This window comes from Anomalospiza imberbis, chromosome 13, assembly GCF_031753505.1.
Source record: "Anomalospiza imberbis isolate Cuckoo-Finch-1a 21T00152 chromosome 13, ASM3175350v1, whole genome shotgun sequence".
In the NCBI taxonomy this organism is placed as follows: Eukaryota; Metazoa; Chordata; class Aves; order Passeriformes; family Viduidae; genus Anomalospiza; species Anomalospiza imberbis.
This window is the reverse complement of record NC_089693.1, coordinates 12,863,849-12,890,493: the sequence shown is the minus strand read 5'-3', so window position 1 is coordinate 12,890,493 and position 26,645 is coordinate 12,863,849. Positions and strand designations below refer to the sequence as shown.

Below are 26,645 nucleotides of genomic sequence, written 5' to 3'. Positions count from 1 at the left end.
TGGATTAAATGCTAATGCCAGATTGTGAGTATTACACACATTATAGAAAGGTGCATGCAACTGTTAAACATTTTAGAGGCTTTGTGCTCACAAATTGCAGGAACAAGTTTGTGTGTGCACAGCTGGAGGCATCTGGCAGGACCCCCAGCCCTGTGTGTGCACATGCTCATGCCCGTCGATGAGGTGGCACGGGGAGGAGTGTGACACAAAGAGGTATGCGGGCTGCCCAGGCAGGTGTCCCACACCTGCCTATGCTGGCATCACTGAGAAGATGTCAGCAAGAGTTTTAAACGCTACTTCTCTCTAGGTACTGGAAAATATGGTGAACTAAAATGTGCACTTTTCATTGTTTTAATCACGTGCCCTCTATGTGCTAATGATTGTCCTCGGGCATCATCCAAATGTGCCAGAGCATGACCTCTTGTTTTTCCTGATATGGCAGAGCTAAGGTGGAAGCATGGAAGTGAGAGGCAATGCTGATCTGCATCTGAGATGATGTCATAGAGGGAGATACAGACATGAAAATGAAGTATTTATGGTATTGGGGACTTCTCTTTTTCTCTTCAAGTCTCATTTGCTTCATAGAGTTTGGTGAAGAAGGAATGAAAACTAGCAAAATTCCCTGAACATATTTCAGGAAAATAAAAGGAAAAGGCTCTACTTGAACCTGATTATTTTGGGAAGAAAAAACAACAAACCAATAATAAATCCCAGCTATGAGTGTCATTAGTGTACCATAACCAATTTAAGCAACAAAAGAGAAAAGACAACGTATTTATCCCTTGGACAATTGTATTCTGGATTCCATTTATAGTTCCCAGCATGTGTGGCCTAGCCTTAAAATACATTGGGGTTAGTTGCTTAGGTTTCAAAATTGGATTTTTTAAAGGAGCAAGCTTATTTCATTAATAATGTGCAAATCATTCTTTTTAATCAATTCTTAATATTCATGGCTTTTCTAGGCTCATATTTCTGTTATTTTACCATGATCTTAAATACTAGAATTCAATTTTACCCACAAGAGAATATACTCATAAATTTAGGCACACTACATAAGATCTATTGATTATGCATTATCAAAGAGATAATTAGAAGTTTGACTTTTTCTGAATGCTACACAAAAACTGAGAACACATTTGCTGAACAGTTGAGAAAATAAGAAATAGTTGAACATCATAGTTTCCAAATTCTGCCTATCTAAAACAGTGAATTCTTTTATACAGACAAGCCTTGGAAAAGAGTTAAACATCTGATAAGTTTGGCTACTTTCAGTGTGTTAGGTTGAGGTATTTCCTGCTGTAATTTAATGTGTGCTAGTATGGACATAATCTTGTTAACTGCAAATCTGGTGGTGTTTCTGCAGGAAACTACAGAGATGCAAATTAATTTTGCATGAGTTAAATGGAACCTCTCTAATCTGAATCCCATTTTTCTGCAATTTCACAGGTCTAATTACTTATAGTTCCCTAATGGGACCACCTGGTTACTTCTGTTCAGAAAATAGTTTTACATCTTTTCTGTATATCTGGCAAAGACACAGGTATTTATCAGCTCCATCCCTTTAGTGGTTCTTTCTGTCTGTGACAGACATCTCCCTTCCTCCACCCACACCCCTGGGACAGTGAGATGTGAGATGTTTGGATGCCACTGCTCTGAGTGCACTGAAAAGCACTTGGGCCTCTGTACGAGATGTAAAGATGGACACTTCAGAACTATTCTGCTGAAGTCTGGTCCTCTGTCACCCCATCAAAATCTTTAAGGCCACATATAGATTCCTACAGGAATTCCTAAGCTTTGTATTTAAAGTTGGATTTGAATTTACCAAAGTGGGAATATGATTTATCTACAGTTAATATAATACTGTCATACATAAACAAGCCCCTTTTGCTTTACACCTCTTTTTTTGATCCTAATTACTGTAACTCATTTCTGCCATGTTCTGTCATCTGGTGTAAAGCAACACAAGCGTTGGCTTCTCTTCTTGCTCTTTTATCAGCTTGCAGTTTGTCAGACATGAAGAAATATTTAGAGTAAATATATGCATTCCTTTTGGATGAAACAAACAGGAGCTAAACCTAATTCTATGATGATGATCTGTTCCCATGTTTTTGGACTTGATTTACCAAAACCAAACAATCAGTGGGTTGGATGCACTTTACTACTCTTTCTTATGGCAGACTGTTCTCATTGATATGATTTTTAAGTACCCTCCCTGCTTTGCTGCAGCAGAGGAGGACAGTTAATAAAGAAGCTCATCTTGTTCAGACTATTTTATTTTAATGGTGGGAGATCTGAGAAATCAGTTTTTTCTCTATTTATAGAGCTCCCTGCCTGCAATGTGCAATAAGCCTACTTGAACAGAGGGACTGCTGCTTGATTGTGGTTGTTTTGACTGCACAGTTTGAAAGACATACTGCTCACAGTGTGACACTGAGGAGATTAACAGCATTTAATTTTTCTTAGAATTAGTTTTGCTTCAACTGAAATAGGTCTCATTATTTTGCTGAAAAATCATCTGACTTTTATGCCCTCCACAAGTGAAATATTAAACTGTTTTTTCCCTTCAAGGAAACTGCTTACAGATTTTATTGCTGGCTTTGTTTCTTATAAGTACCAGTTCAATAAGCCAAATTGGCCATTAGCAGTTGTGCCTTTGGAATAGTGAGGGGAGTAAGTATTTGAACTGAAGGACAAACATTTTAGTGGCATCTTGATATGGGTGAAAAAAAATTGAACATGAACGTATTTTTCTTCAAGAAATTGCCCTAAAAGTCTGAATGTATTTTTAAGATCTTTCCTCTTAGACTGTGAATCAGAGATGCACTTAAGACACTTAATGAAGGGATAACAGAAAAACAGATCCAAATTGTCTCCGTGGGTTGCATGTTGCACCATGTTTGTAGGAAATTCTGCTTTGATACTGTAACAACCTTAATAATTCATCCTCATTAGCATCAAAAGGAACCAAAAAAGGATGAGAAGTCATTAGAACTTTTGAAAGAAAATTGCTATGAAAAATTCCTAATTTTTAAAATATTATTATATAAGGCATTAGGAGCAAATGGAAAACGAATATTTTCTTGTGTAAAAGGGGACATTTTAGAGATTCAAGCAAATATTCTGGTTGAAAACAATTTGATAGAAATAGATATAAAATTTGACTCAGCTTTCCTCTGCCCTTGTCATTATCCTAATTTATAGATATCTACCTGTTTTCATGAATCATGACATTTAAAATTAAGTTTGGATCCAAGACCTAATACAGAAGTACTTTGCACAGAACATAAAAACATGGGGGCAAGATTACTTGTAATATTCAAAGAGAGAAAAGGGTATTACAGGAACCACAAAAACAGCCACTTCTGGATGATGAATATCTCTTTTCAAAGTTTGGTAGGAAATTTGCAGTGACAAGGCTGCAGAAGTTTATTTCCTGTTATCTGGAGCAGGAGGTGATTCTGCTGTGGCAGCTTCAAGGAGCTGTTCCTGGCTCAGCAGACCCTCCACACCCCGGAGTGACTCTGTAGGTGCATCTGGAGACTTCAGTTCCTTGCATGGCATAGGGGACCCATCTCACCTCTGTAGGGTCCCACTGTGGATGAGGAAATATGAAATGCTGTGTTTTCAGTTTTCTCCATTTAGTGTGGCCACATTAGATCAAAGTTTTAGGAATCTATCAAGCTACAGCCTCAAGAAGAAAAAGGATGATGTATGCATAGCTTATTTTTTAAAGCCAGCTACTGAAAATATGGGTAGGATATTAATGTTCTAAACATTGCTTCTCAACAAGTAGACAGGATTTTTTCTATAGCTTGAAGATAAATAAATTTCTTAATTTCTTCATCATGATTCAGAACAGTGAAAGACTACAGTCTGCAAGGTATTGAAGCACTGTTTAAGTCCTTTTACTGTTGGACAGGACTTCATGTTCTTTTAAAACTTCTGAAATGAAAAAGGAGGTAAAGCTGAGGATGTTTTGAACTGTTGAGTAACAGATCTTAGTGAAATGGTATCTTGAATACAAGCAGGCCCTCAGATACTGAAAAGTGCACTTAAATTGTTTTATAGATTTTTTTTAAAATCTGAAAGGGTATTGCACTATCTGCATAGTAAAACTTTTCAGTTTAGTGTCAACTGAATGCCCAAGCATAGCTCTTTTTTATTTTAGATCATAGGGAATTACACAGATGCATCAATGGAAATAAGTAGAAAATGTGACTGTTTTTAGCCTTAGAAAATATGGTCAGGAATAATAAAAGATGCTTACTATCACAAACCTCATAAGAGAATCTCTCTCCTTCTTTCTTCTGCTCAGTGGATTGCAAGTCAAAGGCATTAGACAAAGACAATGACACATTACAGACAAAACATACCAATACAAAAAAAGCAAAGTATACTCCGATACAAACATTAAAATAAAGCTGGCACTACAGATTGCAACACAAAACACCCAGTGCTGATAAAACATTACAGATCATTAGCATGTGTCTGTGAAATAGTTTTGTCATTCCCGTATTGTCAGGACAGTAAATAGGTCTTGTAGACTTTTTTTAAAGCATTTTGATTTTCTTTGCAAGTAGAAGTGAAAACTTTGGCTAGGTTGCAAACATGGTGCTAATGATCTCTAAGGAACTTTGAATGAATCAGGAAACAGATATGACTCACCTCCTTCCCTCCCATGGACTCAAACATTTTCTCAAGCTGGACTCTTAGTTGCTGAATGTTGTTCATCAAGATACAGGCCTACAGAGAGAGCATCAAATATGAGATTGCGCACAACCAGTTCTTCAGCAGCCCTACATTCATAGTATTAAAGAAACATGAAGGTTGGAAAAGATTTCTAAGACCGTCTTCACTCATACAGCTGTGTTTTTTAGAGGAACTTCTGTCCACTGCTGCCTCTCCTTCCTCTTCAACTGACTCTTCTCTTTGCCTGCTCTGCCTGTGACTGCCCACTTAGGGCAGTGCTGCCCCACAGGGAACTGGATTCCATCTCCCCATCAGCTGGACAGGTTCCAGATCCCAGAATTTCACATCCTGACCTAATCCTAGGTAATTTCTAGTCATACCTAATACAGTTACATCTGGTGGATTAATGCAAGTAGCACATTCTCATCCCGTGGAGAGCAGAGGCAACAATGATCAAAGTGCTTTGGCAGTGACAACTGGCTGCAGGAAAGAGGTTGCCACACTGCTTGCAAGACCCAGTCTTTTCAGAAAACTGTGACAACACTGTAACCCAGATAATGGCTGAGGCTTAAGTATTTAAATAAATCAAGAGGCAGTTCTGTTAATAACAGAATAATATTTTAGAAATATGCATTTTTGCATTACTTGAAAAGCTGGTGAATAAATTAGGCAATAGAACTCTGTAATCATATAATTTTAGTCTAGAAATGTTGCTGTTTAAGCTAATTTTTTAAAGGCAGAACATTGTGCAAAAGAGCCACTGTGCAAAAGAAAGCAATTTCTGTATTCATATAAGGCTAAAAGTAAAACATCAATAAAAATAAGGAGCTAGTTACAAAAATCATGGAAGAAAATCTATTACTAGAATCTTGTGTACGTAGATGACTTAAAATACTGGTTTGTTATGGTGCAGATGAAGCAATCAGACAATACTTACTAAAAGAACTGTGGCTGGCCAAGGCCAGTGTGTTCTAGTGTGTGACTGGATTAATTTAGACACTGAGGAAATACATTTCAATAAAACATGTATACTTTTCTTCAGACAACAAGGTGGTGATGGCATGATTACAGTGACTGATACTTATTTGTACCTGTCTAGTTAATAGCATGTTCCAATGTAGAGCTGAAGCATGATGGGCTCAGTGACATGATTTAGCTTTAATTATTAATACATTACTGTCATAGGAATTTGGTGTCAAGAGTCCTTCTCAACTGAAGAAGAAAAAGAAATTTGGTCTAACATCTTGCTACTTAGATTATTCCTTCCCAGTGAAGCATGCTGCTTATCCTCCCACAGAATGCAGCTGGCTTTGTATAGCTGAAGTGTCACCTCTCTGCTCATCTCTTGAAAAATCCACAAATCCCACTTCTATTTGCTTATCTACCTTCTAGTAATTTATAATCACTAAGATTGAATCCTCCTTTCCTGTACTATCTCCTGACTTCTAACAAATGAAATATTTTGGAAATTATCTGCAATAATTATGAGAATTATGATTTGTGATGGGGGTATAAGTAGCTGAATATAACATCTTGTTCCTTTTGTTCCTAACAAATGCAAATGCCTTTGGCGATACACTGAAGCTATGAGAGAAACACTTCACACAAAAGCCATTTCCAAGTTTCCTTTGAGGCTGGCTCAGGTGGCTCTTTCAGAGCCTAAGCCTACCTTGGCTCAATGAAAACTTTACTATTGTTGACAGGTAAAGAACGTTATTTAAAAACATTCTCATTGCATTTCATTATCTTCTACCCTTCAGAATAGTCTGTGCAGCAGTTTATGGGAATCAGACAGATGTAACAACAAGTAAAAGTGGGTGGCAAGTACAATACCAGAACCCACATTTGTTTGTAAATGCTGACAGGAGGTGGAAGATAAGAGGCTGTTTTTACATTAGATAAATACCTTTATGTAAGCATCTTTGATATGCTTTTATTTGAACAGTTTGTATGCACATTTTGTATTGTTTAGTAAGATTACTAAAAGTATTGACTTGAAAAATAATGCCAAATTCTAATTTGAATAATAAAAAGTATTCATTTTAATCTCTTCTATCAGCTTTAATGCAGATGAACATTTGTTGCAGCTGAAATTATCAGATCAAATGGACTTTTATTAAGATAGAAGTATGTAAGGCAAAGTCTGCTAAAAAAATGTTATGTCCCTCAAAGGCATTTAATACAATATTTTATACCTAGTCTAGTGGAAGGTGTCTCTGCTTACAGCAGAGGTGTGGAAGGAAATGATCTTTAAGGTCCCTTCCAACCCAAGCCACTCTTTAATTCATAATGAGATTAATTTCATCTAAAACCTTAATAAAGATAGGTATATGAGAATGAATTCAGAAATTATTCACTCCAACAATTAAAATCTCCCATTGGATAGAGTTAGGCTAACAGGCTTGATGATTCAATGCTTTATTAGAACTTATTTCAAGAAAGCAGTGAGCTATATTTAATATTAACATTAAATTAATAGGAACTCCCAGTATTTGATATTTAGCTGCAATAGATTCTAAATTCTATTATTGTGTGTATGTTGGTGACCTGCAGACCATGACACTGCCCCTAACTATACAGAGCACTGGCAGATGTCATGCCCAGGATGTGACACAAGGACAAAGAGATCTGTGATGGGCTGAGGGCTGTACCATTGAAGGTGAACAGTCTGAGGATGGGGCTGCAGTTATTGATCCAACTGCAGATTGGTACAGCTGAACAAAACACTACTAAATACCACAGACATGGTGCTATAAGCTGCCTGCCATGGGACAACTAGCTTTGATTGAATATCAATGATACTGAAAAGCCAGTTCCCAAGAATGCTTTTCCTTGGTCTTGTTAAAGTATTGGAAATGTTTCCATTTGCTCAACGACATTTTTAGTGTCCACATCTCATTTATTTCTGAGTCCATGGCAATCTGGTTCTTCATTAGGGACTCCTTTGTAGGCAGTGAGGCAACAAAACAGCACAATTTGACCTCCCCTCAGCAGGGCTAAAGCACAGAGAACAGCAGAAACCTCTGCACACACTCCCTGCACAGGGAGCTTAGAAACTCTCCAAAGCACAAACTGCACAGAGAGGCAAGGCAATGCCAAGTGAAAACCCTAAACAAAGACCTTTGCTTCTCTTTGAGAAACAAGATGAAGATACATTCACCATGTTCACCATAGTATTAGGCTGTTATCCATGGCACATTTGTAGCCATCTTGTGATTATTTTATGACTTTAATACTGAAATTATTAACAAGGATTCTTAACTAATTTCGCTTACTGCAGCTTTTACACATTGCTGTAAGCAGCTATGAAAACATGCTGACCTCCCTCATGTTTTTTTTTCCATCTAGAGAAGTGATTACATTTTCAGTAAGTACAGTAAGTCACTTACAGGTAATTTCTGAGGCAGAAAAAAGCCACAGCTTCTTACTTACCACATTTGCTTTATCACAATAGGAGCTGAAGTAACTTGAAATAATTGCAGCATACTGAACAAGTACTTTGTTGATAGTCTAGAAGAGGAGAAGACTCTTTTAAATGGTGAATTTCAAAATGTAAACCAAAAATAATAAAGGTTTGTATAAATGATAGGCTTTACAAGTGCTTGCACACATAGTGTATTATATTTTTTAGATATAATATAAACAATCCTGTGAGCGCATTTTCAAATCCCTGCACAGCAGATGGTGGGTAGTTCTAATTGTATAGCAATCTTCAATAGCAGAGATAGTTTAATTTTAGCAGTACTGTTTGTGAGAAGCACTGAGAACTCTACTCCTTGCAATGTACTACATAATTAATGGAACAGTAGCAAGCTCAAAAAATCCTCCAGGGTGACAATACGTAGATTAGAAATATAATGGAAATATAAGACAAAAGGAGCACTGTTCAAAGCCTGGCAATGAGTTACCTTACAATAATCATGTAAATAAGAAACCTGTAAATGGAGAATTGATGCAATGAAAGAACAGAATTAAAAGTAAATGTGAACTTTTCTAAAGCCAGCAGGACTATAATGGAAATTCAGAGCTTGTGAGGAAATGTAACTATCCAAATAGAAAGCTGGCAGGGTTGAGTTTTTCAAGCAGCAGGTGAATAACTACCACCTCAAGACTGCAAACAAAAATACTTTATTGCCACACCTTGAATTTTCCTTCATTTGCACTGCCTAATTAGCTAATTGCATTTGACTGAATGGCTCCATTAATGGAACTGCAGTTGGTTCTTAGCAAGGTAAGGATTGATGCATACATATGTGTATAAAATACACAAATGTGAAATCTCAGAGAGGATAGAACTTCTCAAGCTGGTAAACCATTTTTGACAAAGTAGACAATACCCAGCCTTAAGCCACAGACAGCATGTCTTTCTTAAAATCCCAATCAGATAGAAAACACTGATTCTAAAAAGCATTGGAATCACTTAGCTTTTAAGTACATGGCAACACAGTGTCATTCTCTCTGAAGCTTAGTTGAGATGAAGTCACTTTAATTTACCTTTGCAAATCTTCTCATTAAATGAGATAGTGCTTCTGGATTAGGACACTCCAATTTCCTAATAATCTCAAAGCTTTGATTGAGCTGTGTGAAGACATCAACCACAGAACAAGAGAAGAGGGCATGATCTGATGTTTGCTGAAACTAGAGAGCAACAGTCAAATGTTAATATTTGTTCAGAGATCAAAACTGTATTCACTAATTCTTATACTTGAACTTCCTCCTAGAGCCATAAAAAGTAATAAAGGAAAGAAAAGTCTCCCTGGTAATACTAAGGAATGTGGCTTTTCACTTTTCTGATACTTTTGAATCTTTTAAAAATAAAACCAAAATTTTCTTTCATGACGTCATTATCACATAATAGATTAATGAAATGATACCATAAAATGAATTCTGTGGGGATTTAGGCAGAGGGAATTAGATGGAATTAGAATGGGAATTTCTCTATCAGGTATCTTCCAAAAGCTGTTGTCTCTTGAAGTCTAAGAAGGATGTTGTGGGACCAAATGTACTTCTGGTTTGTAATAATATATGTCTTGATACTTTATTTATTCTCTTCTTTAAAAAGTAAAGGCTCACCCCATCCTTTTTGTCTCTTTCTAGTGCTCCATGAAGAAATTCCATTGAGACATCCTCATTTTCATCCAGCCACTGTATAACAAATGGTTCAAACCACCTGAAAATTAAAACCAATTTTGTAAAGTAAAGTAGGTAGATTTCTTAAAGTTCCCAAGAAGAAAAATGTTATCCAACAGTTTGGCACCTTGTGTTTTCAGATATGTTGTAATTGCTAAAGATTCCAACAACCCTGGAAAAGTTTTTGTCACCAAAATGCTCCAGCTACCAAAAGGCTTTTCAGACTTCAGTTTCACAATACTCTCACTGGTGTACCCTGGTGATGTTAAATTAGCAGTAGCCAATTCTCTACCAGTGAAACATGGCAGGTGTGCACCTTATATCAATATGGGCTCTTTGATAGTACTTATTTTTTATTTGTATATGAAATAACTTGCATATAACTTTGTTTTAGTAAAAATCAGCTATGTTTTACTTTTATTTATTAAAAAAAAATTAAACTAATAACAGGCCTCAAACCATCTCAGCAAACCAGAGGACTTGCAGAAGATTAACGATAGCTCATATACAAGGACAGGACTGAGTACATTTATTGCAGGGAGACAGGTGAAAACAAAACCAGCAGCTGAGTATTAACCTGATCCAGTAAGAATGATTTCAGTAGTATATTCTGTTAGCATTACAGCTTTATCCAAATGGTTATAAAAAAAGGCAGGGACCTACAACTAATAGTGCTGCTCTTCCCCCATCTCATACCTTCCTCAGATGTTTTCTGACCAAAGCATTTTGTCATCTCTGAAGACCTGGAGTTACAACAGCTGTAGAAACCTATGAAATAGCTAATTGCACATTTAACACCTGGACTATTTCACCTGATAGAATGAAGAATTACAGAGAAGGAAGTGCAAAAAGCAGTTGTTGGTGCTACACACTGTGAGAACTTGGACAAACCTGAGCATAAGTACTTGACCAAAATAAACCTTGCATGAAGCCCAGACTCATGGAAGACTCCCCAAAACACCACTTACAGAGAGTATTCAGGCACTGCATCCTTGAAAGCAGAGAGCTCTCGCACATATTCATTATAAAACCATTTCACTTTGAAGTGCAAATTCATATAATCTGTGCTTTTGCATAATCGCTGCTTTTCGTGTTCTGTAATAGAAGGAGTGGAAATAAAAGCACTTAATAGTGTTCTAACAGTAAATAACATTCTTGTGCCTCAGTGCACTGCTGACATAATAATACAGGACTTGAATTTTAAAGCATAATTGGTTTGATTTTTCTCGATGTAGTAATACCCACAGTTTCAATTTTCAGGATCTGAGTACCCTTAGGAAAAAGAAAACAAACGAAAGACCAAACCACAAATTAGACTTCTCCCCTTTCTTCACTGCAGTGAGAAAAAAACCACACATTTGCTGACTTCCCGTTCTTTAGATCCTTCTTTGGCTGTTACAAAATGGTTAAGAAGCTTTTGTGTGTCAAGCTAGAGAAGACAACCATAGCTGTGTAGTAGCCAGAGGAAGTAACAGCTATAAATGCCAGTCCTACAGGAATCTGTGAAACCTGCATTTATCAGAGCTAAGAAAATAAAGAGGAGAAAACGCCACAGCTCTACAGCCATCGGATTTATGGCATAAGTTGAAAAGATGGTTCAATAAAGTGTTTTTGAAAATTTGCAAATGGACTGCACCTTCTCAGTGTCCTCGTGTTTTCCACTTACTGAATATGCAGATGGAGGTGGTTGGCAGGAGTCATGCAGCCACCTGTAACCATTTTCTCCATTTTTGAAGTCTGATTGAATTTGTTTGGAACTAATGTCCATCTTTCTTCCAGGATTTTGATCCTTGTTTTAGCTTGTACACTATGTTCTGCATTCCTCACCCAGCCACTGCAGACTTGGACAGCTCCATTCCTTCTCTCTTTATCCTTCCTCAAATCTTTCATTTCCTTCTCCCTCAGCGTGAAACCAGGGATCCACAAGTTTTGGGCAGAATAATCATACTTTTGTTTACTGCTCACAGCTTCCTAAAATCTCCATAGATCTCATCTGTTTGAGATGTCATGTCACTTGCATATTCTTCCCTAAGCAAAACAGTAATTTCTTTTCCCAGCTCCCTTAAAAAATGACCTAAAACAGGTGCTCAAGCAGGAATGATGTTCTTGGGTAAATATTAGGTATTTAGAACTTACCAGTTTCAAACCTCCTTTTTGCTCCTTATTTCTGCTTGCTTTTCAACACAGCATTATACAAATCTCATATATTTGGATAGGAACCTAATTTTCTGTAACAGCAGGAGCATCCCCTCCTCTGTCATACACTTGAATGTAACATTGGATTCTCTGTCAGTGAAAATGCAGTTAATGACACAGCCTGTGTTTTCAGATCTAGCCAGGTACATTAGAAGGAAATGTTTAATTTTATTATTATGCCAAATCAGCACTCCAGTAGCACACCATGCCATCCAACAAGTGTTTCAGATGCATTTCATTATGCAGTGAGTTACTGAGATTTGTGCAAATTGGCCCATGAAGTGACCCTGTGGACTTTTATTTCCTTTTTAGCATTGCAGTGGCATTTTCACTTTCACTGCCCTTCCATCACACTCAAGAAAAATCACTAAATCAGTTTCTGTCTAACTATTTCATTTATTCATCTTCATGCTACTTGAGAGTACTATGAACTCTCCCCAGCACAGTATCATTGTTACTAGCATTAAATAGGACCACAGAGAGAAAGATGTTGCCTTCTGTCATGGTTCTGAGAAATCTTTTTTTTTTTTAGGTAGCAGGTTTTTTCACAAACGAGTACAGAAAGCTAGATGACAAAACATTTGCTCTATAAAAGGTATTCTTACAAGGCAGACCAGCCTTTCACTGACAACAATAATTATGATATTGCTATGAAATTCACTGGACATCTGCTGCTTAAGTCATTGTTAAAAATCTATCCTAGATTGCATCCCAAAAGAATGGAATTTTTGAAATGAATTTTTTTCATTCAAGCTTTTCATAAATGGGTTGTTAGATTCTACAATGTAACTTGAGAATGTTTGCTATAGTATCACAGATACTTATCACAAGGAAATACTTATTTCAATTTTAGAAATGAGCTACTACCATTAATAGTCAAACTTGTCCAGGAGGGTACAACTTACATATACTATTCACTGATATTTTCTTTTTAAGGTTAAAATTTATAACACATTAAAAATAAACACAAAAGTAATTCAGGAATAAATGTACTTTTTTCTGCAGGCTCTTATGCCTTGTTGAGAATTTTTGAAGTCTCCCAGGATATTATTTATAGTTACATGTAAGTGAAAAATGCATCCAGAATCCCTGACATTAATGTACGAGAACATCAGCGTTTCTGTTTCAACAATGTCTGTCCTATTTTATAGTATTTCTAAGTCAACATTTCTTATCTCAAAGTTTACATAGAAATATACATACTATGTAAGCCTTCTGTCAAGTTTTGAAAATTTTCTACAAATCTATTTCCCACAATCAGCAAATACTTCACAGGACATATGAGGTCATTAGCATCCATACATTTTACCTCTTCAGTTCATATAAACCAAAGAATGGGGCAAACAGGTGCCCATATGAGTCAGCAGTGACAGTTTTAACGGGATAATAGATGGGTTTATCCATGGCAACCATGGATTTTGGTTACAAAGTGCAGCAACATCACTGTAGGTGTTCTGAATTTAGATTAAGATCAATAGATCGCTTCCTTAATTTCTGAACATCTTGCACAACCTAATGTAAATGTGAGCCAGCACAGGATACCTGGATGCATTTTGGAAATCTGTGTTTATTTTCCTGGAGGGAAAGCTAGTGCCATGTTTCCCTATACAGACATATCCATTTTGGGCTTTCTAGAAGACAGATGTAGTAACTGCACAATATAACTCTTTTTGAAAAACTCCACTCTTGCTTTGCAAAATTATTATCCAACTGAGTCAGTTGGGAACTAAACCTGCCAGCTGTGTGCAAATGTGCTCTCTGGAGAGACGATGGCAGAAATACCTGAACATTCTCATAACTGATTCTAGGTAAGGAAATCTCCAGTATAACAAACCTGACGCTGGTAATGATTTTTACTTTGTGCTGCTCCTTTTCTGACGCATTCCTTATAGTGCAGCATATTTTTATAAGCATCTACTCATCTAATAAATTTCATAAAGAAGTCACATTCAGTTCCCATGCTGGCATATTGTATATCACTGTGCCCTGCATCAATGAAAAAATACTGGTAAGATTCTTGTAAACTGTAACATCTGTAAATTCTATGGGGCACTTTAGCTGCTTTTAGGAATTACAGTTCCAGCAAGTGTAACTTTTTTTACATTGTTGATGCCACTTGGGGTGGAGGGAGAATATCTCCCTAGGGGTGATGCTGTAACACACATGTGCTTCCACAACAGACACTGACTGCAACCACAGTGAAAACTGTATGGAATTGTTCCATCTCACTGCTACAAATCACAGAGATGGGAGCTGCCTTAAGGAGACCTCCAGTAAGCAACAGCACTGAAGAAAAACAATAAAATCTGCTCCAATGTTATTTGTATACCCAAGAATGAAGAGAGATTATTTTTGAAAGCTATTACAGGGAATGCATAAAGATATGCAAAAGAACTTGTGTGTGATGAAATCAGCACAGCCCTGGTGATGCTGTCTCTGGCATGTAATTTAATTGCACACAGCAGTTCTTTTAGGGAAAAATTTATAAAGAAACATAATAGGAAGGATTATAATCCAAGGTACCTTTCTCATAGGCCTCCTTGACCAAACAACAGTACTTTGGAATCATGTTGAATTTTTGTTCATTTTTCAGCAATTGCTGAAGAAAGCTGAGAAGATTTTCTTAAAACAACAAATAAATGTTATAATGATGACTTATTAAGCAGAAATATCTACATGACACTAAGGACATTATCATTAAACAAACTGGGATAGAATCTTGTTCACTACAGAATCCTTTTTTCTTTTTAACCTTGAGGCAATAACATCACTCTGATTTTCCGTGTAATTTTTGATATGTATTAGTTGCTAAAAAAGGAAAAAGGGTAATTTAAAAACCTTCATAAAAGATGAACATGTTAAATATTCAGATAATCAAACTGATATTTTGTTCAACTCTGATTTTCCTTATTTGGGTACAAAAACTCAGAGAATTTTTTTTTCTACAGCAGTTTCCAAGCCAATATGTTTTTTGTAAAAACATATAGTTAAGCTGCTTGAAGGATTCTGGTAATATGGTTTTAAATTATATTTCAAATCTTTATGAACAAGAACTTCAAGGAAATTAGTCTGTAAAAAATGTACAAATTATTACATACACATAACTAGATTTTTCTAAAAAACCAAACTTGTACAGTTTTCAGGATTTATAAATAATGTTTCAGGGATTAATAAGTACTATAAAGAATATTTATGTGTAGCAAATTAATTGCATCACAACTAGCTTGTTTGACTGACATACATTCTATTGCTCTACAGTTTATTAAACAGAAATGGTTGAGACTAGGCATATAGGATTTGTGTTTGGATTAGCTGCAAATTTTCCCATCAAAACTCAGCTGTTATTCTCAATCATTGTGACATAATTCCATATTATTTTCAATAATTACCTACCAATCATTCTAGAGACGACCAGCTGCTATCTATTTCTTCCAGAACTGGTGTTTCAGAAAACCTGCTATTTCCAAACTTGCAGTCATATACTTGGGAAGGGTAATTGGCAACACAAAACTGAGTACAGCTAGAGGAAGCTAAGCTCCATAAGGAGTGATATGGATGGGGTATGCATTGGTATTCCTCCCTCTGAATCACTGTGGGAACGTTACACTGAATGATGCTCCTCTGTTTTTGGATAAAAGTAGAAGTTAATGTTCAGTGCACCTGATGCCAGTGCAATTTCCCCACAATACAGGAGTGGTTGCTATGGCACAGCCTCTTTTATGCTTATAGTGCTCTACATTTAATCCCTTTACCCCTGAAAGAATTCTGAAGCCTTTGATTGTATGAATGTAACAGCACACAGGCCACAAATAAAGAAAAAAATTAACTCAAAGTTCATCACTGATTTAGAAGATAACATTACATTCTATTAGAATCTTGTCCCAGGATTCTTGTACTTTGCTAAAGGCAATGGAAGTCACTGGTTATTAACTGAAATAGATAGTAGAAACAACTAATTGATAATTAAGCATAATTTACATTGATTTTTATAATGTAAAATACTACAGACATTTCTGAAAGGGCTCTTTGTGTCAAGATGAATATAATAAACCAAAACCTGGAAAACTTCTGTCATTACCTCCTTTTTGGATTATATTTATCTCTAGCCTCCCCCCCCCCCCCTAATTCTCCTTTAAAAAATATACTGTATCTTTCACAATAGACTTCTACACAGTCAATTTTTCTCTGCATTTACTTGGAAATTTTCATCAAAATATCTTTGGACAGTTCACAAACATAATGGACTGCACCTGGAACACCTCTGTGGGGTGATGAAGCTGTGCAAACAGGAAACTGAAGAAAAAAGGAACCAAGTACACTTATTAAGGCAACATGCATAAATTAAGAAAGACATTGTAGATCTTCTTGAAAGATTTCCTTACTATGGAGTTATATTTCCTCCCTGGACAGAAGAGCTACTGGAGACAGTCCAGTGGAGGCCACGAAGATGATGAAGGAACATCTTTCTTATGAGGAGAGATTTAAGAGAGGAGCTGGGCCTGTTTAGTCTGGAGAGGAAAAGACTCAGGGAGGATATCATTAGTGCATATAAATATCTCAAGGAGGGTGCCAAGAGAAGGGTGCCAGACTCTTTGTGTTGGTGCCCAGCAACAGGACGAGGAGCAATGGCCATAAAACACAGGAAGTTTCATCTCAGCGTGAGGAAGAACTTTCCATTGAGGGTAGCACTGGAGCAGCTGCCCACGTAGGTCATGGAGCCTCCCTCTCTGGAGACATTCCAAACCCTCCTGGATACATTCCTGTTGTCACCTGCTCCAGGTGACCCTGCCTGGACAGAGGGGTTAGACTGGATGATCTCCACATGTGCTTTCCAGCCCTAGCAATTCTGTGATTCTGCGACAGAGATCAGGGAAGGAAGACAGACTGTCTTATTCTGAAAGGTGAGGAAAAATGGATTCACTGTTCTTTTTTTGTCTTCTTGCCTGCAGTGGAAGCTGCTAATCAATCCCTGGATTAATGCAGTGCTGTAAAAGCTGATGTGACACTGCCCTTTACATTCAATGAGAAGCTCTCAAAGCAGGAGGCCGTGTGCGCAGTGCTCTGCTTTGCCTGACATTTCACAGCAGGTGCAGCAGAGTTCAAGGGCACCTGCTGGGTGTCAGAAAAAGCAGAGATGTACATTGTTCCCTGGGAGAGGTAAATGTCTCATGGGAACTTCAAGGCCATCAAACACCAATGTCATATACTACTAAAGTGATGTAACATGTAAGATCATGAGGGATGTATGAACCTGCTGTAAACTACCCTATCTTCTACTCTAAGCATTGCATTTGCCATTTTTACCCACTGTGTTATATTGCCTAAATGTTTCAGATTACTTAGGCAAACTTATTTTGATATTTTATTAACATTAAACAGTTGGTTTTTTTACTGCTTGTTTTTAGTCCTTATTACTCCTATTAGTCTCATCACTTAATCACTACTTCGGAAGTTAAATACTTCTACAAAAGTTCCAGAACAGCGGTTGGGTTATCACTAAAAGGGCAATGCAAGATGTGCAGTTTGATTATGCATAAACTTGGTCTGTTTTACTTGCTGCCAAGAAAAGAAAAATACCAGGAATACAAGTAAATGAATAAGATCAACCTCAGTATAAATTTCACCCTTCAATATCATATCAGACTGAAATTTACATACCACGATACTAAAGAGATAATATTCAAAGAATAAACATTTGGAGATAAAAATCTGTCTTTGGATACATGGGGCTACTCTTGAATAACAAAGGGAATAAGCACTTACTTCCAGTGAGAGAAATAATCTGAACTGCTTTTTACTGCTGGTGAAATTCTTGCTTTGTATATTTATTGACCATGGAATGTGTAAGGAAATGGAAGCTATGAATGAAGCAGAAGAAATAGTCCATCCTATTTTGTATGAGATCTACAATGATAATTAAGGCCCTGGTTCTGAAGAATATGATTGAAATTTCGAATACTTCATACTGATATTTTAACATCTATTTGAAGTAATAAAAATAGAAAATAATGAAAGTAATAAAAGTAATGAAGTATTAAAAGAAGAAAAGTAATGCTAACGTAGGAATCCAATTTATATTGATTATTGATTAAGCTTTCATAAAACTCTAATATGTATAAACATTGCAAAACAGAGAATATATGCCCCCATCTTTGGAAGTGCTCAAGCCAGGCTGGATTGAGCCTTGAGCAGCCTGGCCTAGTGGGTGGGATCCCTGCCCATGGCATTGGGGGTTGGAATTGGATGATCTTTAAGGTCCCCTTGAACCCAAACCATTCTATGTTTTTATGATTTAATAGTGTAATGCTTGAATCTGGGATGGAAAACAGAATAAACGTAACAAAGAGCACTTCAAAAGCATTGGAACTTAAATACTGAATACTCAGCTTTGCATCTTCAATGTAAATTTTGTGATAGGTTTCTTCCATCTACTTATTGCTTAATTTAAAAAAATGTGTCTTTCCATGAAGACCTGATTCTCTGCTCTTTGCCTCATCACTGAATGCCAAGTGAGCATAAAACCTTATCAAACAGGCATGCTTGCATTTTACAAGCAATTAGTAGAATGAAGAACAAACCAGGAAGAATCCAGCAGTAAGATAAATGTGAGGCTGCACTTAAATAATTACCTGTGTTCAATCTGGCTCTGCCTGCAAAGGCAAAACCAGAGAGGTGTTCTCTAATTCTTACCCAGCAAATTGCACTTAAGGCTTATCAAAAGATAATGTGGAAACAAGAAGTTTTAACAGATTTATCCTGTTCTCCTGGGGGTGAAGCAGTATCAAATGTTTAGTTTAGAACTAATTCACTTGCCCATAAGAAGAAATTGTCCTCAGATTCTATATGAGAAAAAGACACAAATTAATCTCTGTAAGTGGAACAGTCCTGAAAGTAAAAGACTGAGTCTTCAACCTAGGAAAACAGAGACTAGGAGAAGAACAGCTGCTGTGTGAGGAAAGCTTTAAAGCAGTGCCTTAGTAAAAATGGGCAAGATTAAAGATAGCAGAGGTTATTTTAATTTTCTTTAACTCAAATATTGTATTCTAGTTGATGAAGAAAGGTATTTCTTTTCCAGAAAGCTGTTATTAGTTACTGTTTCTCAATGAAAGAAGTCCAAAGGACAAGGGGATTCATTGTGTGATTAGCTCACAGAATGCAGCAAAAGATGCAGCACCGACATTCCACTGCTGCTGTGTGAGAATTATGCAGCTCCACTCTGATAAGGGGAAGAAACCCCTCAAGAAAACAAAAGGATGAAAGTTTCCCCCAAGCAGCAGATGCAGAGCTGTACTAAACAGTGCAGGTCTTTTTAGGGACTGTCTGAGGGGACAAAGTCACATTTTTGTTTAGAGGTTTCATTTGTGTGGGGTTTTTGTTTTTCTTCCCCAGCCATAAAATTAGTTCAGACAAAAGATATAAGTCTATAAGTCTTTTTTGCAAAAACACGAGATGGAATAAAGTGGTATTATCTTGCTGGTAAAGAACTGTAATCAAGGACAAGAAGAAAGAAGCAGCAAAACATTCTTCTGGGTTGAGATATCTATAAACTCTGGATGAGGTCTTGCCTGCCCCTGCTGCTACAGGTGATATACAGCCCATTCAGCTGAACAGAACACTTCTCCCTTCAACTCATTTGTGGAAAGGGCAGGGCCATGTGAGCTATAAATAACCTGTAATTATTAATCAATCATAACCTATCCAGCATGTAGGTACCAGTATAAGCTGACAAAAATTGCCTTTGTCACATTTTTTTTACAATAAGTGATTACCTGAGTAAGAGCTAATAACAGTGTTTAGGAGTAAGAGTAATAGTCATTGGTTAGAAAAATAATAAATAAAGACACAGCTATCATTATTAAATATATAGGACAATATACACTGCTAGTATTGAGTGACAAGTTTAAGACAGAACAATGAAGACAGGCATTCACTGATGCATTACTTTTTTTCTAGTAAATCTGGCACCATGAATACACCTACAGTCAGATACAGAGAAACTTGAACTTACTAAGATTACTGTAGACTTGTACTGCAGTACTACTCATTGTTCTGATGATGGTTCAATGTGTAAAATCCAAGAAAATGGGTTAGAGAACAAGGAAATTATAGATATAACAGTCCCAATTGCAAAGTTGTCCCATATCAGAGATCTCTGAGGTAGTTCCAGCAATATGATACATTGCTACAGCAGAATATGAAGAAGTATTAACTCAGCTCCTGGGAGCAGTTTTGTCCACTTCATCTGTCTTAATTACTGGGTCTAATAAACACCAACAAAATAGTCCCATTTGGCATGGCTGTGGTGTTTTTTAGGCAAGCCTGGAGAGCTCTGCTTTGCCCTCAACAGGTGGATTCTCATACTTAGGAAGCTCAGCCCCTCAGGATGTACAGAACAACTCTAACAAGGATGTTGTAACCTGCTGTTACCAACATCCTTGTCTGTTATGGTGAATAAAGAACGTTTCTAACTCCCCTCTTCCTCTAATCGCAGCAACATGCTGTCTTATCTGCCAAAGGAAGGTTTAACTCCAACTGTAATCTCCTTGACTTTGCCTTTACAGACTCTCTGAGTTGACATAGAGGACTCTTAATTCCTCAGGTGTTGGAAAAGATAAACATGGAATACATTTGTTGAAAAGTGCCAATGTAGAAATGAGACTGACTAAAATAAAAAGGTTTTATATGTTGATTGTGATGACATCCTGCATTCTTGTGGGATGGATGCTGCCTTCTTGTCCTTTACAAAACCTCAGTCTCACCTTCCCTCACCTCTGTAGCATCCCTCTAAACCAAGACTATATTCCATCTTAAGGGGAACTTTGTAAATTGTAAATCTGGAGTGAAAATAGACTTGAAATCTGCCACCAAATGGCGTGACCTTTCTCTGGGCAGCATTAGCCTTTTTGGCTTTTTTCTATGCTGTCTCTGTGCTTAGCATCAACTCCTGGACCTGCCTCTCCTCTTTCAAATCACTTTATCAGTTTCTGTCATGGAAGAAGCTTCTGTCAGAGAAACAGGAAAGTAGTATCTTAAGCACTGAAGACAACAGCAAACTTGAAAAGCAATCCTACATTAAATGCATAAAATAGTGGAATGACTATCTCCTTTTCCTATTTTTATAAGGCCTTTAGCACCTTAGCTCTGCAGGATGGAGACTGTCTGTTGCTGTTATTTGCACAGCAGCCAACTAATTTCTCGCCTAATTCTTGTCTTGACTTCTGGCCACTACCAGAATGAGATTGTCATAATAACAGCAATTAGGATGTTCTCTTTATAAAAGACTGGATAGTTTCAGATATTTGATCTGACCTATTCAAAAGTTAGAGATCTGAAAGATCTGAAAAAAAAATTTCTGAGGACAAAGAATTAAAAAAAGGTACTTTGCAATTGCATGTCTAATTTCAGCATATTAGTCTCTCATTATCTTTTAACCTTTGCATCTTCGTACTTGTAAAGGAAAATATTTCCTACCATATGAAGTAACAAATCATATGCACTGTTGGTGAAACTCCCTCTCTGTTCTCATTTTTTTTCAGCATAAATATGGAATAACTGGGGGATCAGAGAGTACAAAAACATTACCATCCTATAGGATCAGATATTTGTGCAACTAAATGCCAAACAACAGTCTATAATGTATCATGCAAACCACTGATGCTTCATGGACAGCCTGCAAAGAAGAAAAACATCCCAGAGAGACCAAATCTAATGAAGACAATTCTCAAAGAGAAACATGTGATACCTTTTTCATGCAAAATCTATACATTAAAATAATCCATTAGACCAGAAAAAAAAATATAACTGGTGTGAACTCAATTCGTTAAAGTTTGCATAAAACTTTTAACACTATCTAAAGGCTAGAAATTTTAATTAACTTAAATTGGAAGAAAATCTAGAATGAAATTATGAACTCAATACCAGATTTTAGTAGAGTTTTGTTTCCAAGGCATGTCAGCTTGGCACAGTGTAGCCCTGATCTTGGCAGCTGTGCAGACCTGAATTGTGCTTTGGGATGTTCTTTCCTCCCTCACCAAAAACCCGAGCTGTTCCCCCAGTGCCAATTTAGTGCCTTGGTACTCTCAGAGACATGGTTTTGCTCTTCCCTAGCCAAAGGCCACTGCCATGGCAGCTGCTCTGCCCTCTGACTTCTCCATGCCACAGCAGCAGCCTCCTTGCTTGAGTGTCCTCCAAGGACCAAGGGAGAAAAGGCAGCAGAGGGTGTGTGGTGCCAGCTGGTGCTGTTCACAGGGCTCCTGGGGTGTTCTGCAAGAGGGGGTGGGCAGAGGGCACTGCTGGAGAGCAGCAGATCTGCAGTGCACACACCCCCTGAGCAGATCCAGGAGGGATTCAGCTGTACAGGGATAGGAGAGAGCCTGAACAGCCATTCTGAACTGTGTTCAGGAAAAAGGGAAAGGAATGGAAAGTGGATGCTCCAGTGTTTGCTGTCTTCTATTTCCCGAATTTAAGCTGATGGGTGTGGCTGGATATATTTGTGAATACAAAAAGTGGGTAAAACCAGAAACAGGATCTTGGATGAGCTAATCTTATCTTTTTTATCACATGAACAATCCTTTTACAAACAATGCTGAACCAGTTCATTGCTTCTTGATTGGATGCAGAAAGGAATCAACTTCGTAACACAAAAGATGCTGCTTCAGGAGATTAATACTAAATTAGAGTAGGGAAAGATTGCAATCACAGCCCTGGACACTAGGTATGAACAGATGGTAGCCTATGTTAATAACTTGGAAGGCGAGAGTGGCATAGCAGAATGCAATGCATTTTAATGAACTCCATTAAAACCATGAGGACCAACTGTGAACATATTCAAGACCTTGCTTCTAATCTTATAGAATTTAAAGAAAAAGATATTATTGCCATCAACAACTGAGTTAAACCCTTTTTACAGAATATCTATTGAAAGAATTAATAATTCAAATCCCAGCAAAGCTGGGTAGAGGATCAGTATACTGATCTATATTTTTTTGACTAGATTTATTAAGTTTCTTGTTTAGGAATGAAATCATAGAAGGTGAAATTGTGTATATTTATAATAATTTGTGCTAATTTCAAAATGACAACTTATACTAATTTCATTTTCCTTTAATTATTATTTATACGCAGGAACCGTTTCACTAATGATTCTGGGAGCAGTTTAGAATTCCTAATGCCAACAATGGCATTTACTCTCCTCAGAAAGTCAGTATCCACAGCAACACAGAAATGAGACCGCATTCAGGAACTGGTCTGGAACATAAAAAGTCAAATGCCTTCTACATCTCTCTCTGCAAAATAAGGATTAATATTAACATTAATATTTATTTTACAGTCCTGATTCAGTCCAAACATCCACACTTTATATATTGTATAATTCACTCTTTCTTACAAGCTTCTTGTTCTATTCTTTACAACCAAGAAACAAGCCACAACTTGATCTGAAGCTGCCTTTTGAGTGATCAGTGTGCTCTAATGAACAAATAGAGTGAGTGATGTTTTGTGGATAATTTCATTGCAGTGCAGAATGTTTATAGTTCAATGGCTAAAGCAGCACAAGCTCTGGGTGCTCAGATGGATGGGTGTCCATGTGCAGAGTATAACTACACCCCCAAGGTCATGAAGTCATGGCAATTGGTGACTATTAGAAATCCTCAGTAATCTGTGCTATCTGTAAGGGAACCACAACACTGAATTACTGACCAGCAGTTTTCTGATAGCTGTTCCTGACTGACAGCTTCCCCAGACAGAAGATTCCCTGATGGAACCAGGAATATGCTTTAATCTAAAACAATGGCTTTCACTTGGTGTTCACATTTCTCAGATTTTGGAAGCTTTTGCCTTCACTGATCACTCTTAAAGGATCATCTCCTGCCTGACATCCCTTCTCAAACTTGCACTTCTAATTCACTCTGACATGACTGCAGCACAGCACTGTGAAACTATAGTTTGAACATCTCTTCTCCTACCCACATCTAAGATGTCTCACATCTTCTGTTGTTTTTGTACATATTTTAATTACCTTCCTTCCTTTCTCCTCTGCTATGCTTAGTACGGAAGTTGCACATTCAAATAACATGACTAACAAAAGAAAGTAACACAACAGCAGATGAACAAAACAGTTCTTCCATCAATAGCCATTTCAGCCACTCATCTTTTCTCTTTCTATATCATCATGAAAATCTGCCATGTCATCAAAGCACCACTGCACAGATATTATTGCATTAGACATTCTGGAGAGAATAATATAGAAGTGTTTCTTCAAATATTTGTTTTTTTTTTAATATTTTATGCCTGTTGAATTGCATTGTTTTTTAAATCCAATGCAATCATGTTTCTTCTCACCCTTTTTAGACTTGCTCTGTAGTTAGTAGCAGACTTGACTAATGACAATGCCAGTTTCATGCGGGTATTTTTACTTGGTTTGCTGCAATAACCATATTTTATTGTGTGTTTGAAGCCATTAGTTGGAGACAATCTGCTATATAGCAAAACCCCATATATTTTAACAATGGTTAACCACAATATCTTAAGAGATAAAATGAAACTGCATTTGGTTCTGCTGGAACTAGAATGAATATATCCTGCCTTTTGAACACAAAAAGATTTAATTATAAGTGTGTGTTTCCTCCATAATTTCATTCTGCAAATGTTCCTTATGGGCAAGCTAGCAATTTTCAGCTAGTGAGAAAAATCAGAGTGTCTACACTGCTCTCTAGCAAGCACGTATGTGTCTCTTTGGACACTGAAGGTTTTTATCAGATCTAAGAAGCAGCATTTCAAGTCACAATTCTTTTGTGTTGTTCTTTCACACATAACTTCATATACTCACAGTACAATGATTTGATTCCTTATAACCCTTCTTTTTCACTAACTTACGAAGCATCTTAAACAAGTACACCAGAAAGCTCTAATCACACACTGAAATCTGATGCCAGGTATCACTTGCTGTGAAAATCAGTCTTGCTGAACTCACTAGTGCAATTAATAGTTTGTTCTAATTACCTTCCAGAGCGTATTTCATATCCTGGGCAAACAGAGTCCACATGATTTCAGCACTGATTTTTCCCATGTTCAGCTCTTGAGGGAACCTGCAATCAATCACATTACATCAGTTCACCTGCTGCTAGGAATGATGCTTACAGCTGCACACCAAAAAGACAAATATTTCCATAAAATAATTCCCCTAGTATTCCCACTTACTGTATTGTATATTTTGTAACAATTATATAAACCATCCAATCTTCACATAAAAACTTTCCTCACATGACATTTTAAATCAAGAAACATTCATCTCTCTTGCAGATGATTCCTCAACTTTAGATAAATCAGCTGTCTTAGGAAGAACACAAAACAGTTGGCTCAGATGTTTAGCCACAGGTTTTCCTTAATTCCCTTCTGATAGTGGAAAAGAGTGAAACTGTCTGTGAAGCTATATTGGTTTATATACTTGTAGAATCCAACTCACTGAAGACTTCCACCTTGATGTATGGATAAAATTATAAAGAAAATAATAAGTGGTGAAATGCAGATTTTGATTCAAAATTTTAGTTTTGGTCTCATGGTTCATGTCATCTTTGAGAAGTCCTTTTTAGGTACTTTCTGCTGTTACCAGTTAGGTATTTTAACACAAATTTTTCATAGATCCCAGCTGCTTGTTATTCAAGGCAAAAGAAAGGCCTTAATCTTTGAATTACCATTTTCACTGCTAGCAACTAGCAAAAGCTGATATTTTAATGATCAACACTGTGGTTTTGTCACATTTTTTGTCTTAAAAAAAGGGCTGTCTTTAATGCAGGTGTGGAACTGACATTAATATGAGCCATTCTCAGGACACAGAGGCAGAGCCAGGCAGGTCAGGCAGATGAAGAGCAGAAAGTAGAACACAGAATCTCCCAGTAGGGTAAAGGAGTTGTTTATAGCACAGGGGTGCAGTGAGAGCCACACAAATACACCCACAGTTCATCAGGAATACATAAAATAAGGGAATATATTAATGAGGAAATACACAGAGCTCTGTGGCTTTTGTGTTGAGGCTATTACATTTTATACTAGCAGAGAATTGGATCCAAAGTATTTTGACCTTTTAGTAAAGCACTAATCAAATTCAGAAAATATTCTGTTATAATTTCTGCAAAAATGTAAGAATTTTAAAGGTCTTGTTGACATAGAAAGAATGAGAATTATGTGCAACTTAAAAGTGGTAGCAGTATGATCCAAGTAATGTATTCATTTTAGAGACCTATTTGACCCTGATCATATCTGCAAAGAAAAAGTACTTAAACAGCTCATTAGCTCTGCTACTTTAATAGGAAGCAGTTGCTAACTCAGTTCACTGAGCCCTCTTTATGCTAATGACTGCTCAATTAAAGAACTTTGTATTAACTCTATTAACACAAAATAAATTTCTTTTCAAAAGCTGAAATGTGTTCCAGCTGTCTTAATTTCTTTACCTCCAATCCACTCTGAGTTCTCTCTTAGCACCACACTTGAACTTTGACAGTGTTGCTCTGAGGAAGTATTTAACAGCTGATTGAATATTGACACTGTCTTTTGAGCATATTGCAAGGCTGGCCATAAAGCAAGGCAGGGTCTGATAAAAATGCACTTGTTTGATTAGTGATAAATAGATTTGT

The 26,645-nt window shown here is 36.9% G+C and overlaps 1 protein-coding gene across 4 annotated transcripts in view; it reads right to left on the bottom strand.

Annotated features, from left to right (window-relative positions):
- The window catches only part of UNC13C (unc-13 homolog C), a 137,929-nt gene that overhangs the window by 25,403 nt on the left and 85,881 nt on the right, over window positions 1-26,645 (bottom strand). For 3 of the 4 annotated variants that reach the window (XM_068204004.1, XM_068204005.1, XM_068204006.1), the window contains exons 18-23: window positions 25,015-25,100; window positions 10,788-10,914; window positions 9,763-9,859; window positions 9,184-9,327; window positions 8,122-8,199; window positions 4,666-4,743 (exon numbers count right to left, since the gene is read on the bottom strand). In XM_068204004.1, coding sequence (XP_068060105.1) covers window positions 4,666-4,743; window positions 8,122-8,199; window positions 9,184-9,327; window positions 9,763-9,859; window positions 10,788-10,914; window positions 25,015-25,100 — 610 coding nt within the window. Of the gene's footprint in view, window positions 1-4,277; window positions 4,308-4,665; window positions 4,744-8,121; window positions 8,200-9,183; window positions 9,328-9,762; window positions 9,860-10,787; window positions 10,915-25,014; window positions 25,101-26,645 lie in introns of all 4 variants that reach the window. The other variant, XM_068204003.1, reaches the window with a different exon arrangement.